General features: G+C 38.1%; 1 protein-coding gene across 1 annotated transcript in view; it reads right to left on the bottom strand.

Annotated features, from left to right (window-relative positions):
- MYO10 (myosin X) overlaps window positions 1-18,189 on the bottom strand; it is a 155,985-nt gene that overhangs the window by 66,624 nt on the left and 71,172 nt on the right. The window contains exons 4-17 of the mRNA XM_039346765.1: window positions 15,794-15,981; window positions 11,479-11,613; window positions 8,819-8,943; window positions 7,768-7,781; window positions 7,592-7,676; window positions 6,056-6,159; window positions 5,181-5,310; window positions 4,504-4,622; window positions 2,912-3,058; window positions 2,694-2,794; window positions 2,409-2,475; window positions 1,071-1,163; window positions 593-661; window positions 81-163 (exon numbers count right to left, since the gene is read on the bottom strand). Of these exons, the coding sequence (XP_039202699.1) occupies window positions 81-163; window positions 593-661; window positions 1,071-1,163; window positions 2,409-2,475; window positions 2,694-2,794; window positions 2,912-3,058; window positions 4,504-4,622; window positions 5,181-5,310; window positions 6,056-6,159; window positions 7,592-7,676; window positions 7,768-7,781; window positions 8,819-8,943; window positions 11,479-11,613; window positions 15,794-15,981 (1,460 nt within the window). The remainder of the gene's footprint in view (window positions 1-80; window positions 164-592; window positions 662-1,070; window positions 1,164-2,408; window positions 2,476-2,693; window positions 2,795-2,911; window positions 3,059-4,503; window positions 4,623-5,180; window positions 5,311-6,055; window positions 6,160-7,591; window positions 7,677-7,767; window positions 7,782-8,818; window positions 8,944-11,478; window positions 11,614-15,793; window positions 15,982-18,189) is intronic.

The raw sequence follows: 18,189 nt of genomic DNA, 5'->3' as shown, positions 1-18,189 counted from the left end.
TTCCCATACTCCCTTCTTTCTGAACCGACAGTTTTCAACATGTTAATGAGGCCAGGATCTGCGATTACGCTACTGATTACCTGCTTTCTCGCAATAAGTTCAGAAGATCATCCCTAAAAGTGTCCCTGTTTTTCTCCAAAATTCCTCTTACATCATACTGAACCTGTTTGAAAGAGTGAAAAAAAGTAACTTTTTAACCTGTCTTATTAACAATTTCTCACAAAGGCACTATTATAAGGAATAGAAAAATATTTATTTATTAATTTTTTATACCATTATTACTTTATAAGTAACTGAAGTTGGCACACATACCTAATACTCCTGCTCTTTCTATTTTCCTCACAACAACAACTGTAAAGTTGGTTGGTCTGAGAATGAGTCAGTGGTCCAAAGTCACTCAGCCAGCTTTCATGCCTAAGGCAGGACTCAAACTCAGTCTCCTAGTTTCTAGCCAGCACCTTAATCACTATACAAAACTGGCTCTCACATAACTCAAAACTTCATTTAATTTGTAAGTTGTTGCGAGACAAAACAAAGCTGCTCCTGAAACACTTTTTGGAAGAATTTCAATAAACATAGAAAGAAAGATTACCTCCCCAGCATAGTGTTTCACTCCAAAGTTGTGGATAGCAACTCTTGGTTTCACATAAAAAGGATTGTTCTATTGATAAGAAGAACAAAAATAAGTCAAATCTGTTTAGTTATAATGAAATATAGAAAAAGGGGGAATCTTCTCTCAAACTATGCTTCTCAAAACTTGCTGAAAGGTGATTTTTTTAAAAAAAAAATCCGCCATGTTTAATTATTAGGCTTTTTTTTAACATTGTGGCTATACTATGTAATGGCTATACAGGCACTGTGTAAAATTAATTCTCCTTCAAGAAAGATGTAAATTAAAGATGCATTGACAAAAATAACTTGATCTATTAATGTCAAGGATTAATAAATAAACATTTTAATTTAACAAATAGATTTGCTCAGTGAAAACCCAAAATTTTAACCATCAAAATTTAGATTACTGTATTTGAAATTCGGGGAATTTATAAACAAATAAAAAGAACATTACTTACTGCATGCTGAATGTGTAACTTTGCCAACAGGGTTTTATCCGTAGCTTGAGGAAAGTGGCTCTCCTCATTGATCAGAGCCAACAAACCAAGTTTCTAAGCAATTAAGACACAATAAGAAAATATGTTAAGTAGGCCCCATATTGTTCATGCTTCTCTCTCTCTCTCTCTTTCTCTCTCTCTCTTGTATAAATGGGAGATATATAAATATATATAGATATTATATAGTATTATAATTGAAGTACACACAAACACACGTATATACATACATCAAGGACAATCCTGTTTGGCAACCTTTTATCATATGACAATGAAACAGTAACAGAGAATATGACATAGTGTGACATAATTGGCACAGTATGTATTTTTCAATTTGGGCAAAGGAAAGGAAACATGGGATTGTTTTTTGTCCCCCAAAGTTCCATATATGTGTGATATACCAGGGGCCCCAACCTATGGGCTACCTGTCCTACTGGTCACCAGGCTGTGGGACAGGCTGGCCAGTGCATGCACACACACACCCCGCTCGCGCTAGTGCCTGCAGACCCATTGTGCATGTGCACAGGGCTAGTGGTGGTGGCTAGCACCTGCGCACCTGCACAAGGGGAGCTGCTAGTGAGCAGATTGCACGGCCTATATGCGCATGCATGCAGAGGCTAGCAGCCGCAGCTAGCGCCTTTGCACATGCACAAATGGAGGCTGCTAGAGCCGTGAGTTTTGCGGCCCATTTGCGCATACGTTAGGACCTAGTGGCAGTGGCTAGCTCCTGTGCGCATGTGCAAATGGGGCCGCTAGCCCTGTGTGGGTATGCATGGCCCTGTTTCTACACGCATGTACGTGCACAAATTTCCCAGCTGCTCCCATTCCCTCCGGGCCACCAGCATGAAAACATTGGTGACCTCTGTGATATGCCATAGTAGTTTTAAGACAACTGTTAAATTAGGCAGGACAGACTTGCTGTTGAACAACTAGAGAAAAATGTATCAGGAAACACCCTGGTATTCCTAATAATAAGTCATATTAGACATTATAATAAAGTACTTAATTCTCTTGATTAAAAAGACAAGGGAGTAAATAAATAAACATTTTTGTATCAAAAAGAGCTGGGAGGCCTAAACAAATAACGGAACAAATAACGAACCCCATTTATTAATAGACAAGAATTAAAAACATGATGAGGTGAAATCTGTAATTCAGCTGTGCAAAAGTAGTACACTTTTCAAACATTGTGACTGATCATATGACATACACAGTATGCTATAATTTGAGGTAAACAATTATTATTACTAAATCAGTATTTGCAAAATCCCCCTTAAATTTTAGACTACTTTATATATCTACCTTTTCAATAAGATCCAAGCATTCCCCATTATCTGTCCAGTCAATGTCTTCCCATTGGAGTCCTTCTCTAAGAAAACCCAAGAAAGAGATTTTATTAAATTGCACAAACTATTTTAGTTTTCCAAGAGAAAGTTGGATGAAAACATGCATCCTTGCAATAATGGTACAATTAATTTTATGGGGAATCAAATCTCTAGAAAAACTAAGCTGAGAATGAAAAACAAATGGATTAACACAAATTTTCAAGCTATGGCAGAGAAAATAATGACATTTTACAATTCTTACCTGCTATATTCTAATTGCTCTAATGAAAAAATGTGCTTGTTGAAATATTCCTGAAGTTTTTCATTTGCATAGTTAATATTGAACTGTTCAAAACGATTAACCTGGGAAAAGATAAATCATAAGGCAATACTTAGTAACTGGCATTCTTAATCTGCAAGAGGAAACGGAATGATGTTTAAACATAAAGTATCAGCTACATATAAAGTTTGGGAACATACCTCGAAATTTTCAAATCCAAAAATGTCTAAAATGCCAATGGACTTGAAGTCATCCTTGCCTTTGATTCTGCTGTTGATTTTTTTAATAACCCAGGCAAAACACTGGGAATAAAGTGCCATAGCTGCTGAATCTCGGCTATCTATAGCCTGGTGGTTGATAATAAAAAAACAGATTATTTTATGACCCAATGGCATTCCTCAAAGTAATGTTTCTAAGAGATATGACAAGCAATGAAATACATATCCCTATACCTTATTATTACTTTCAGAACTAAGTTTTCCCCTCTCATTTTGTTGCTGTTATGCATGAGAGTCAGTTTTGACTCTTGGTGACTGCCTGTAGAAGTCCCTGCATTTTTCTTGGCAAGATTTCAGAAGTGGTTTGTCATTGATTTCTCCCTAGGACTGAGAAAAAGTGACTGGCCAAAGGTCACCCAGATGGTTTTGTGTTAAGACAGGGTTAGAATTCATGCTCTCCTGTGTTCTAAACTTTGAACTACTGGTTCCCTTTTTCTATCCCCCAACTGCTGCCAAATAGATACACATTTTTCCTATCTTCCTATCCTTCACTTATGACCATAATGAATAGAATAGAATAGAATAGAACAGAATAGAGCTGGAGGGGACCCTGGAGGTCTTTTAGTCCAGCCCCCTGCTTGAGCAGGAGAACCCATACCATTTCAGACAAGTGACTTTCTAGTCTCTTCTTAGAAACTTCCAGTGATGGAGTGCCTATGATTTCTGAAGGCAAGCTGTTCCACTGGTTAATTGTCCTCACTGTTAGAAAGTTTCTCCTTAATTCCAGGTTGCTTCTCTCTTTGATCAGTTTCCAACCATTGTTTCTTGTCCTGCCCTCTGGTGCTTTGGAGAATAGTTTGACACCCTCTTCTTTGTGGCAGCCCCTCAAATATTGGAATACTGCTTAGGATTGGAATCTCAGTCATTGGGGGAAGCAGTCATTAAGCAAGATGTCCACATGACTACTTCAATCAATGACTGCAATCCTGGCACTCCTGGTTGCAGTCATTAAACATACTGAGTAAAAGAGCTGCCTGCTGGGAGGATTTCAGCTTTGCAAGGCAGATAACTCTTGCTCTCAAATTCTACAGCCCACCAAAAATGTTCAGCTCCCCTCTGAGGGGGAAATCCTGAGGTACTGCAGGAACAGAGCTGAAATCCTGAAGAAGTTATGTGACCACTGTGTGTGTGTGTGTGTGTGTGTGTGTGTGTGTGTGTGTGTGTGTGTGATGTTTGCAACGGTCGGAAGTGCTTTCCAGACTGTAAACCACTCTTTCTGTGACCACTGTAATTTTGAACAGTCATTAAACAACCAATCTTCCTTCCTGAACAGAGCTGATATTTCCACATGAAATTAAGTGCAATTTACCAGGAATGGACTGACCTGCCCTAGGCTTTAATGTAATGTTGCCTCTCTGTAAGAGTACCAGTGGCAGATTTTTTTCATATTAAACATAGTATCTTTTGGGCATGCATATTATTTAGACTTCTGGAAACTACACCATAGTAGAAATAAAAAAAAATGAGATTTTTTTTCAGAGATCCTAAATACTATATACAAAAACATTCTGTACCTGCTGTACATTAAGAGGTGTTAGAATTTCTTCTCCCCTGAGTATCATTGATCTCTGTGTCAATGCTTCAGTTAGCTGTGTTGAGTCCAGCCCAAGTAACTCTGCAGATCTATTCAGAGCTAAGAACAATAGAGCAACAAACTATAGTAACAGAAAGAGCTACTAAAAACACAGTAGTATTATTTGAGATGATTTTAAAAAGCCAAATAAGCAATTTACCATTCATAAGTATTATTTCCCCTCAACAGAATCTTTTTCCTATATAATGCCATTCTCCAGATTATTTAAATTACATTTCATGTAATTTAATCAAAGCCAATGAAAAAGTTCGAGAGGACTGAAGAGATAGAAAGTTAACTGAAACTAATTTTGAAATTTGTCCCAAGTTCTAATTTAAATTACCATATTTTCGGGCGTATAAGACGACTTTCTAAAGCATACAAATCGTCTCCGAAGTCGAGGGTCATCTTATACGCTGAGTCGTCTTATACGCCAGAAATTACGGTAGTTTCCGGCGTATAAGACGACTTTCTAAGCATGCAAATCGTCTCCGAAGTCGGGGGTCGTCTTATACGCCGAGTCATCTTATACTCCGGAAAATACGGTACTCAAAATTTGAACTAGAAAGACAGGAAATAGTTATTCAGGATTATACTTAGAAAATAGCCATTTTTCACCTGTTTTGAAGGACACCTGTGCTCCACCAGCAGTAATAAATTCTATATTGCCAAGATGCAAAATGCCAGCAAGGAGCCTAAGAACATCTCGTACCTCCTCAGTGGTGAACTGCATCACTTCCATTGCCGTCTAGAAAAGACACACAATATGACTGAGCCTTTGAGCTCATTTGTATCACATAATACCATCCAAGTATCTGCCATATATGAAGAGTGCCAAAAAAAAGTCTCCTCAGAAGGTTGTGGTTCTCAGAAAGGAGCATGGTTTTAACCACATGAAGCCTTTCCTTATTTCTTGCCACTTCAATGTTGGGTTGCAGGGAGAAGAGATTCAGATCACAATGAAAACCCATCATTTCCACTTGTTTCTCAGTTTGCTGTATATGCTGCATGACCACTCTTGCTTGGCTCTTCTGGCTAATGGGCACTTCTAAATAAATCCAGATATCATTAAGCAAATTATAACACAGCAATGCTTCAGAAACAGTCATGTTTTTTTCTTAAAAATAGATCCAGAATCCACAATTTGTAATTAATATGCAATAGAAACTTTTTGCTGGCAGGAGGAACATAATTATATTTGTTTGTAAAGAAATCAAACATGTGCTGTTCAGTCTTTCATGTAATGCTTGAAAATTTGAAATATAAGCACTGGAGGTAATGGTGGGGGATGCTTGGTTGTTTGCTTGCAGAAGTTTTGTTTCCCAATTAAGTATCATCAGGCACCCCCTTCAAGCAAACAACCAAACTAAGAGAGTACCAAGAACTCTGCAACTCAACAATAAGCTACACATATTTTATTCCTAATTGGAACTACTAGGGTTTTCTTCCCCAGACTTTGATAGGAAGGATGAAAAAAACCTGGTCAAACTCACAATGACTTCTTTGAATGCTTCTGCGTCATTGATTGTCTTATCTGCTACACATCCAGACTGGTTCAGGTAGTGATAGTTCTCAGGTGCAGATAGGTAAAATGCATCTGAATAGAGGAAAAACATTTATATCATGCTAAATCTAATATTCAAATCTGCTTAAAATCTACAAGAGAAGTAACAATCAGAATTTTTATTGATTTCTTGGAATGAAGAACTCAGACTTGTTCTACACACTGATGATTTTCTAGATATTAGTACCAAAGTACTGATAGAGTTTTCTACAGATGTCTCCCCCCCCCCGACGTCTCAGCAAGACTTCCTCAGTGAAATAGTTCAGAAGTAGGGATTGTAACCGTAATCTCTGTAAGATTGAAACTCAGGGAGATGCCAATTAAATGATTGCTGGAAACGGTGTTGTTTCTGTTTTGATTGGTGTGTCTTGCTTGCCTGCTAAGCTGGATATGATCCGCCACCCAGATAGACAACTGATCCAGGCTATATATAGCAACTCCTACAGAGACTACCAATATTGTTGGAACTATTGCATTGAAGAAGCCATGCTGGGTCAAGTGGTAAAATATCTGCATAAAATCTGATCAATACCTTGGCATTAATCTCCCAAAGCCTGGAGAACCTGACTACAATGTGTGCATGTACATCAAAGTTCGTTTCAATTATTTTAACACTGCTTTATAACTTCACTTAAAGTATGGAAATAGATTAAAATAGGATCCCCCCCAAATAACAATGTGCTTATGGACCTGTTATACAATATGTGTTATATACGTTATGGACAGCGATATAGGGACTTTGCACTCAATGTCTTGGTAGCAAGTGGACACCATAAGTACACTAGCATATTCTCCTGATTCCCATTTTACAAAAAAAACCCTACTTCCTATACCAGTGGTGGCGAACCTATGGCATGTGTGCCAGAGGCAGCACGCAGAGCTCTCTCTGTGGGCACACATGCCATTGCCCCATCCTCTCTTCCCCCACGACCCCCTCCTCACCAGCAGCTCCCCTGGAGGAGAGTCGCCCCTGAGCGTGGCCCACACGGAGCAGTGCAGCCAAGGACATGGCAGCCAGGCAGTGTAGACAAGACTCTGGCCTCACGGCCCATTGCACACAGTTGATGCTGTGGGGTGCAGGCAGAGGGCGTGGCTGCCAAGGTGCTGCTGGGCTGCCTGGGCAATCTGAGGCGGGCCCTGGAGGTGATGAGTGGCCCTAGGGCAGGCAGGGTGGGGGACGAGGCGGGGCAGGGGGTGCAGCGGGAGTGGGCCCAGTTTTTGGGCACTCGGTCTCTAAAAGGTTCGCCATCACTGTCCTATACTGTTTCTACTCTATTCAAGAAATTCTGTCCTGTTGCTATTCCCTCATGATTCAGCTACTCATGTTTAACAAGATGAATAGCATGAGCAGGAAAGAATTCAAATTTTCATGATTGTTATTGTGATACGAAGAAAGTATGTTTTCTGGTGAAACAATAATTTCTTTTGGAAAGAGCCATTGTTTAAATACAAAACTGAGTCCCACCTTTCTTTTCTCCCTCAATCCCTGCCAGCAGGGCATAGAATATGTGATAATTTCTCTCTCCTGGATTTTGCCTTACTACTCGATTCTATGAGACAAAACATTTAGAAATATATTCAGCAAAATCCTTTACATTTTTAAACAATTCAAAATGTTAGGAAAAAAACACAAAAAGTTACCTTTTCTAATAAATCTTTAGGAGGCATCAAGTGAATAAGTCAAGGAACAAAATGGTTCAGTTGAACTTGTAAAAAGTGTAATGTATGTATTATTTTTGCTAGAATGTTTATTCAGAAGAATGTTCATTTATATTAGTTTTCTTTCATTTTAAAAGTTCATTCATTATACATAAGTATTGATTACTATCTTTTTATTGGCAGCTGATCTCAGTGTCTGGTGATGAAATATATTGGTAAAAGAATTAAATAAACCACACAGGAAACAGATCCAGACATAACATGTAAAACTCTCTTTTTCTTTCCCCCTCTTTCTCTCACATGCATCTTTTGTTTGCTATGAAGAATTAATACAGTACTCTCAATCTTTCTGACAAGGTTTTAAAAAATCAGAAAAATATGTTCAATTGAAAAGGATTAGTTACTTCTACATTAAGGAGTACTAACAGAAAATAACAACCACCTTAATAGAAATTTTTCCTATTGAGCCAGGCAGCAAGACCAACACAGACTGAAAAAGAGAAACATATCTAGGATTAATTAGAGCAGACCTGGCTCAGTTTAATCACTCACTGGCTGATACACTGCACAAAAGAATCAAGTGCATTATCTTCTTGATTTTATAAAGCTGAATATAGAATTTAAGCTATATTTTAGCTTTCTCTAGGCAAAGGTTGCCATCTAATTGTTAAGTTTGAACAGTTTTACTCTGAAGATTAAACAAATGAGTGATAAAAAAATTAAAAATGTACATTTTCTAATTTTTTCAAGAAAGCTTCCTACATTAAACCATGAGAGAAAGAGGATTTTTCAGAGTTTTTAATATTCTAATCTGCAATTTTGGAATAAAGTAAAATAGACAAGCTGCCTTTTTTCACCAGATAAATAAATTTAACACCAGATAAATAAATGATATATATGATATAGAGATACACACACACACACACACACACACACAGAGAGAGAGAGAGAGAGAGAGAGAGAGAGAGAGAGAGAGAGAGAGAGAGAGAGAGAGCTCATATAATAATTACAAGGCACAGAAAATGCAGGATACAGTCTACAATTTTTCCTCCCTGAATATTGCCTTTCTGACAGAAGTTTAGCTGAACAAATTTCCCAAAGCGACTAGAGTTGTTGTTGTAAACAGTCTTTGCATTGCCAAATGCTTCCATAATTGGGCTGAGGTAAAAAAAAAAGAGAGAGAAAGAGACAAAATTATTAAATGTTTATGAGTCCCATAAAAATGATAATAAGTCTTACTGATAGAAATCTTGTAATGCTAACAAGCATGTTTTAAAAAGTCTATTCAAAGTATAAAATATATCAAGTCATCTCAAACAAGTCATGAGCTCCTAGTATGTTTTTAAATATTCCTTGAAGGAATAATATACCAGAAGGTGGGGGGGGGCAGAAGGAGGGGAGAACCTATTGAGGTGTCAGCGCAGCAAAATAGTCTAGACAAGAAGTCGCTCTGTGAGATATTCTCTAAATGTGATTTATAAACAAATAAATATAGGTAAGAAGCTTGCTCAGAAGGACTAGCTCTACTTTATTGTCTGGTTACATTACATTAACAGACTCTTGCACATCTGAAAGTTTCTTCACATGGCCTTTACAGCCCAAAAAACTAGGGAAGGTCCCTTCTGAGACATTTACCATGTCCACATTCCTGCTGAGGGCTAAGCTGCCTCTTGTCTGACACTTTAATTCAGATAATTATGTTCATTTTTCATCATCCAATCATTCATAATTGAAATATGTTCAAGACTTGAGACCATATGAAGAAATGGGGTGGCAATCATATTAAAAAGGACATAGGTAAATACCGAACTGTAACCCGAAACAGTGGATATAGTGTAAACATCAATCACTTTACTATCACCTTAGTAAGACATAAGGATAAAAGATACTCGAGGCTTCCATGTCAAATTGGACAAGATAATAAATGCAATATCAAGAAAGGAAGACTTCTAAAGGGTGGCGGGAATGCTGAATTTGGAAAAATAAAGAAAAACGGACTATGTTAAGATGATAAGGTTTTGTGAAGCAAATTATTTATTCACAAATACTGCTTCAAGCAATATGGAGATACTGAATATTTGGACATCACCAGATGAGCAATACTGGAATCAAACAAACTATATAAAAGGAAACAGATAAAGAGAAATGCAATCCAGTCGGCCAAAACATTTCCTAGTACAAATTGAGAAGACAGTAAATTATTGGTATAAAATGAATGGGTTAAAGTTAGAATATTAAAGATAGAGAGCCAGCAAGGAATGGCCTAGAGAACTTAAGAGCCAGAATGTAATATAATAAATGTAATAAACATAAGATAACATGGCCTAGATTCAGTACAACTCTGTGATGCAAAGAGAAAAATGGTATTAAATCATGGCATAAGCAACATTTTGCTTTCTATATGAGGAAGTATAAGGATATATATTGTGCTATAGAAATAGATAAAAGATTAGTCCTAAGTAATGATCAGCTTAGATAAAATTATTCAAGATGGCATCTCGGTGACCAAAAAAGATCAGAATTGCTAAAGCAGTGGTTTGGCAGTGATAATTTATAGCTGTGAAAGTTGGGTACTGATTTAAAAAAATCAGTATCCATTTAAATGGGACATGGAGACCGTTATTAAAGATACCAAGAGTAAGTAGTAAGAACTAAAGCTCCTGGAAAAAATAAAGATTGGCAAGATGTACAAGATTAACAAGTAGATGTACATTTTGGATACGTGATGTCAATGGATGACAGCCTAGAAAAAAATAACTACATTTGTTATGGTTGAGAGAATTAGATGAAGGAGAAGACAATGGATAACAGAAATACAAGAAGAGGAGCATCACTGGGATGTCCCTGAAAAATTGTATGTTATGCCACAGATCACATAGTTTGCAACTATAATAGGTGATATTGGTTCCACTTTCCCAAATCAGGACCAAACATATATAAAAAAATGTTTTATCACTTTTTCTCATGCTGGAACCATGCTTAAGGAAAAGTAACTGGAAACAGCTGTAACACAGCGTGTCCCCAAAGCACAATTATAAACACTGTTGTTGTTGTTGAATGATGCTATGCATCTAGCAATGTTAACCTGACTCAAACCCTTGGTGGAGTGGTTGGGGAGGATCTCCACAGCATATTCAAGAAGAGGTTGACAACTGTGAATTAATAGTGCAAACCAATTCAAGCTTGAGCAGAAAGGATGTCTTTTCTTGTCTTGATAAATTGCATGAAAGATAGCTTGACCAATGATAGTAGCTGGCTGCTGCTAAGAAATCACCTTATTGAATGCTTTATGATATTACATCATTTTTTTAAAGATATATTTCAAGAAAATAGAAAAATGTATAGTATTGTGTCAACATATTGCTTTTACCTAATTTAAAAATACTTGTACTGAGACAGAAAATAAACTTAAAAAAACACACTTTCTAATCCATTAAACTATCAACAACTTGACCAACTATATATAAAAATGTAAGAGAGGCTCAGTTAATTTTCTAGTTTGCCTACTGCCTAGGAAATCACTTTCTAGGATATTATATGGAATTAGATGACATCAGTTTAGCTGCTCATCCCTGATACTGCTAATAGTTTTGTATTCTATCAGCAAGCAGGCAAGCTTCTGCTTAAATAATTTCCTCCCGTAAGTCTTCTTTATTGTTTTCCTTAAGAAAATGCTATGGCACACATATATACCTGCTCTCCAAAATTGCTTGTTCAACGCTAGCTATTTTCTCCATACAAGAGAGTTCCAGAGAATGTTGGCTTACAGCAGACAAAAACTTGAGAATCAACTTAGTGCTCTCCGTTTTACCAGCACCACTTTCACCACTGGAAGACAAAAAGAAAAAGAAAGCAAGTCTACAGTTAGTCAGATTACCTTACGAAAAGATGGACATTTGATGTAGATAAATATCTTATGAAAAAAGGCTTTTGACCTGGGAGCAGTGAACCTCTCTGCCATTTTTATTAGCTTTTATATGGTTTTTCACATTGTTTATGCTAAAGAAATGGTCGTCAGTCAAGGATAACCTGCATTATAAGTTCACATCAGGTCTTACTAACTGCCCTTGTCCTAAACAATGGTTCTAAATTATCAATGAGAGATGCCTGGAATGTCTACACAAAAGGAAGCAAGAAAAACTATATACAACAGCAAATATTCCTAAGGTAAGCAATCCGACAATGCACTGTACTGGTCCTAATTCTGGCTGCAGATATAAGGAGCAATGGTATATCACATGCTAATGTTAATATGTTGTTCTCTTACCACCCTTTGGATAAATTATTATACTCACCATGGGAACCTCTAACTCCAATATGTTAAAAAGCTGATTTCTAAATAGAAGCGTGCTTCACAACCAACAGAAAAATAGCAGTGTATTTCAAATAAACTTCATACATAAATCCTTGGGTTTTACTTTTCTGTAAAGTTCTGATCTTCAATGAGGTCACCATATTAACATTTTATATTTTGTTTTGACATACTAAATCTCCCCATGAACAGTTGATTCTTGTTATTCAGAATTTATTTATTTATTTATTTATGAGACTTATATACCGCTTTAAGTGCAAGCACTCTCTAAGCGGTGTACACCAATAAGCAATGTATATATATATTTACATTGCCCCCAACAATCTGGGTCCTCATTTTACCTACCCCGGAAGGATGGAAGGCTGAGTCAACCTTGAGCCGGTGAGATTTGAACCGCTGATCTGCTGAACACAGTCAGCTAAAGTGGCCTGCAGTACTGCACTCTAACTGCTACGCCACCTTTATGCTTTTGTTGGAAAACAAGAGTGTTTGAAGGTTTTCAAAGGATAACTGGAGACAAAAATCCAATACCAGATATATGCTAAACCCTCGGTATAATCACTTCATCAGTTAAGTTTTTTCTTCCTGCTAAAACATTCCCCTAAATCTTAGTTGCTTAGGAATAGAAAAAAAATCTGAACTCTTTTACTTATATCATCTGCCTTCTTCAATAACAACAATCATTATGAGCAGCTGCAAGGGGCCCTAACTATGTACAAGGACAAGGCAAAACCTATCAAAAATGGCACCAGGATAGCAGGAATATTATCGTCACACATACGTACAAAGATGCCTTTATCCCCTCCAGAAGGTCACCTTCTCTACCTCCACCCAGTGAATTAACTGAAGCTTGAAGCATTTCAAATATCATTGGTCAACCACCTTTATGTTGTAAACCAGTAGTTCTCAACCTTTGGGTCGGGACCCCATTTGGGGTCGAACGACCATTTCACGGGGGTCGCCAAACAATGCAGTCCGTCATTTTCCCCCCCTTTTCCTTAGCTGTGCTACTCCCTTTTATTCTATTGGCTATAGGAACTATAGGAACAGTTAGGAAAAGAAAAAATATTCCTCCTCACCTCCTCACCTAGTCCAGACAAAAGTACAGTTTATATCTCTCTCTCCCCCGGTCTGTGGCTGTGGTAGCAGACCACGCTCAGAACTGATAGAGGTTCTAATCTTTTATTCCTCTTCCTTCCTCTTGCCCAAGTGTCTTAACGTAAAGGAAAAAAGCGGCGGCTAAACTGCTTGTTTAAAATGGCGAATGGGAGGAAGCCCCGCCTCCCAATAGTAGCCGGATGAGCCACGAGGCTCCAACAATGGCGGGTCTTTAATAGCCAGCAATAGGGTAATTAACCGGCTTGAATGGCTCTTTTGTCCTTAAGGGGGCTGTGCCTCTCCGCTGGGGGAGAAAAAACGGCGCTGAGGCTCTGCCGGTCGGTTTGGGCGCGCTGCGCTTCTCGCGCCGCTCAGCTGATCAGCGCTCTGTTTTCCCGCGCCGCTCAGCTGTTTGGCGCTGAACGGCGCCTCAGCTCCTCCGCCGGACCGAGTGGCCTCCGTGCCACTCAGCTGCCCGGCGGGTGGTCCGGGAAATGTCCCCGCGCCAAACAGCTGTTTGGCGGGATCCGCGGAAGATCCACTGACCGGCCCGAGCCCCCCTGGCTAACCGCCCTGGCGATCCTCTCACCACTCCGACGATCCTGGCTGGGAGGCGTCGGTGTTCTATTCCTCTGCCCGGGATCCCTGCCTGCTGCAAAAAGGGGAGGAAAAAAAAAAAAAAACTGGAAGAGGATATTCTTTTCTTTGTGAAAACTCTTCTTTCCTAAGAGCTGCTTCTCGCACTTCTACCAGGCTTCGAGACTGAGTCAAAACTGGGGTCACGCCCAAAGGAAGGGGTGTGGCCGAAGTTTTTACCCAGTCTGCCAGGCAGGAAGGCCGTCATAGAACCCATCCATTTGGACTCTACAGCCATCCTGCTGGAGAATCTCCCAACTTTGGAGTTGTCTCCTCACCCTCCCCTCAGGGAGGCACATTGAGCAACTGTATTGCCTTTTCAGAACCAGTTGAAATTCTTTTCATTTCCCTACACACAGGCATTTGAGTATAGTTATTATAAGATGCCCTGAAAAAAATAGTGAAAAGTGCTATAGCAGTGATGGCGAACCTTTTAGAGACCAAGTGCCCAAACTGCAACCCAAAACCCACTTATGCACCGACGGGTGCCGGGTGGGTGTGGCCCATTGGGTGGGCGTGACTGCGGTGGTAATGGCAGACTGGGTGGGATTAAAAAGTTCAATCAATCAATTCCAACTTTGCAAGATCTCCCCCCCCCTCGCAAGAAGTTGAAATTGACTGATTGAGGCCTAAAGTGAAAAGGTTTTATAAAACCCAGCTGAAGGCCTAGGACTAGGGCAACGGTGTGTGCCCACAGAGAGGGCTCTGAGTGCTGCCTCTGGCACCCGTGCCATAGGTTCGCCACCACTGTGCTATAGCATTTTAAACATACAAATATTTAAACATCCAATTTAACTCATTTGAAACACGAATACTATTAATGATACAAATGACATCTCAGAGCTACCATTGCCTCCCAAATAATCCTATCAGAGAAGATATGTTAAGACTTTGAGGTAAGGTCTCTATAGAAGGATCTCAAAAAACACAACGATGGACACAAACACGCAATCAAAGCCCCAGTCCTTTATATGTATATATGTTCATGGTGCATGCACATACAGAGAAGTGGGAGATTCACATCTCTTGGCTTTTTGTTTTCCCCAGATATCCCAGCTTTAAAAGCCAATATTCATTCAATGTTAGTTACCAAGACCGTCTTCCTGCATCCTATGCAATTCTCTACTGATTTTTGTTTACTGAAATCTAAGGTGTATATTGATGGAGACCCAGAACACTGAAATAATTATTGCAACTATAATTGGTTAATCTTCTTTTAGATGAGACCCTTTCAAAGCATGGAATCCAAGACAACTGTCCCCATCAATCTGCTCTTCTAAAGCCCTTCCCTTGACATACTACTAGTTTGAGTGATTGTACATGAACATCTTTCATATGTCCTAACACACGTAAGGAACTGAAGTGCAACATTTCATTAATACAATAACTGAAATATTGTTTGTCAGAAAACCACTGAACATTGGGATCTAGTGAAAAACTATTTTATCCTCATTAAATGAAAGGGTAAGTTAGGTTAAACAGTAGAGAAAATAAGCAAGCTCAGTTAAGGGGATTAAATCAACTAGTACATTCAAGAATTTTCATTATTATTGCTGCTGTTATTTATGGGTTTTCTAAGGTCTTTCTTTGATCAATGTACTTATTCACAACTAGTGGTGACAAATTAATCTTCTGCACAGCATGACATAACTCAGTGAGAAAATCACAGTGTTCAAAGTGAAATGAAGTCTACATTAATTGACCAGAGTAAACTATGTAAAACTAGAAACATAACTTTTATTGAATGACCACAAGACATATATTAGATATAAAGATATTTGTCTTCAAGAAGAGATTGGGATCATGTAATGAAGCTATACCTCCATGTATTTCATTTTTAATGAGATCTTATAGAAAAGAATTAGAGTATTCCTTCACCACCATATTCGACAATGGAAAATTTCATATATAATCACAATTCAGCAACAAAAGCTGGAGTAATTAATACATTATTCAAAATACCTGATCAGAACACATTGGTTGTCATGACGTTTCCATAGGCAGCGGTAGCATTCATTAGCAATAGCAAAAATATGAGGTGAAATCTCTCCCAGGTGATGACGGCTGTAGTGCTCTACAGTGGTCTGATCATACAGACCTGGGATAGTCTTATAGGGGTTAACTGAGGCAACAATAGAACCAATGTAAGTCTGAAAGAAAAAAAAATAAGGCATATTTGGGTGATTTGATTAGATATACTGCTATAATCATTATATTCCTGAATTTATATTTATACACACACACACACACACACACATATTTGACAAGGCCTAGTACATACAAGCAGAGTAAAACCCCAATTCTGAAGGGGAGAAAAATCCCAAAAGGCTGGGGATAATTTGATCAACTAAAAAAACCAAGCAAATAACATTGTTTGGGAAAAGCAATTTTATGCAGAACTTGTTTTCACTGGCTCACTCTTAAATTAAATAAGAGTGGTAAAAATTGCAGTCTAGGATTGTAAAATACAATAGAAGATATAAGGCACAACCTAGAACCTATTCTGAGACATTTTCCAGCAAAAGCCTAAGGGCAGAGAAAGGCAACATGTGGGCACTGATATGCCTATGAACATCTTCATTGATTCTTCTCAGGTTTCCTGCCCCATTTTTTTTTTTTAAAAAAAAAAAAACTTAAATATTTGAATTAAAAATAAATGGGAAAAATGCCAGCATCTAGAATACAGGCAGCCCTTGTTATCTGTGGTCCCATTATCTTTTGTCTTGTATATCTGTGATATGAAAATGCACACCAAATCTTGGTACCATAATAAATGATTTCATGCATCTGCAGCAAATTTGTTTGTATCTAGTACTTTTCAATATTATCCCTTATCCACGGTCTTATTCGCTATTCAGCTAGAACGGAATACCACAAAAAGCAAGAGTCATCTTTGTATTTTTGACAAAGCTTTACGGTATATTATGGGTAAATGAAATCTATTTTGTCAATTTATATTGCCACAGGTGACATGACTTATGGCAGCATACACAATTAAGCAAGGAATTTGAACAGCACACACAATATGGCATAAAGCAATTTTAACCAAACTTGGTTTACACACACTCCAAGTCAGTCAACCCAGACATGTTCACAAGATCTACCGACCCAAAGCTATACAAAGGCAAGAAAGGGCCATTGAGATGTCAAAGGAAATGCTATTCTATATGATAAGCACAGCAACAAAGCAGGCACATCTCTTGACTTCCAACATATGGCATTATTTCACTGACAGGATCCAGAACATGCTAATCAAAGAAAAGAAACAGGTGGGCCCATGTTTATGAAGGGTTTTATAGTTCATAACCAGCACCTTGAATTGCACCAGAAAGTACCAATGTTACTTGGAAATAATAGGATGTACCCATAACTACCAGTGCTACTTGTTTTCTGGACCAACTATAGTTTCATCTTTTCAAGGCAACCCAATGTAGACTGTATAAGGAAGGTCTCCTTTTCCAGGAATGGGCACAATTGGCAATAAGGTACATTTGTGCAAAATCCCTCCAAGCCATAGCTGCATTGTCCTTCAAGCAGGAATTGTAAGAATAGTCCCAAATTGTATATCTGCACTCTCTGGGAGAGTACAACCTAATTCAGAACTAAATATGGAAACTTTCCAGATCCAGGAAGCCTCAAAAATCACTTAATCTTTTTTCAAGTGAAGCAGAATCTTAGACATAATGTGGGCAATCAAGAGTTGAGATGTAAAACTGGGTAGCATTTGCATGTAGATGTTCAACAAGAGCGAGGAGAGAACTGGTACTTCACAAAGAAACAATCAGGGATTTGGTCTTTCCTCCATCAGCACTGACTGAAAGAATCCCTGAAGGAAGGAGACCCACAATAAAATGATGCCTCCTACTCCAAATCTATGAGCCAGTCCTAATGGATACTGTAATTGATTATATTACAGACTGCATTTAAATTCAGATTATTCTTTTTTAAATATACAAAGTAAAGAGCAAAGGAAGATGGATGTTTTATTTCATGACCCTTGACAGTCCTGAACAAAGGAGGAACCCAGTGGAGAACTCTTCCAAGAAATATACAAGACAAAATGAAGGAAGATCTCAATTCAACAGGCCATCTGGATTGAAACAGTCTTTGGTAACAGCAAATGTCCTTTAAATCCAATATTATATTATCTCTGTGTTTTTGTAGTTACATAATTGCTGTTTTTGCATTTGCACAAAAGACATAAATTATATCAAATATTCATGCACGGATGCCAAACCAAAAGTTTATTCATTTGCATGTGAGGATAAATGAATGGAAATCCAAAGAATCAAGGTTGTACTGTAATAAATAAAATAATTAGCTACATGATTTCCACTTAGCCCACTGAATTAAACATT

The sequence above is a fragment of the Crotalus tigris genome, unplaced genomic scaffold (assembly GCF_016545835.1).
Source record: "Crotalus tigris isolate CLP2741 ecotype Arizona unplaced genomic scaffold, ASM1654583v1 scf7180000018018.2415403412:4055106, whole genome shotgun sequence".
Lineage (NCBI taxonomy): Eukaryota > Metazoa > Chordata > Lepidosauria > Squamata > Viperidae > Crotalus > Crotalus tigris.
Note: the sequence above shows the minus strand (reverse complement) of the source record. Positions and strands in the feature narration are given on the sequence as shown.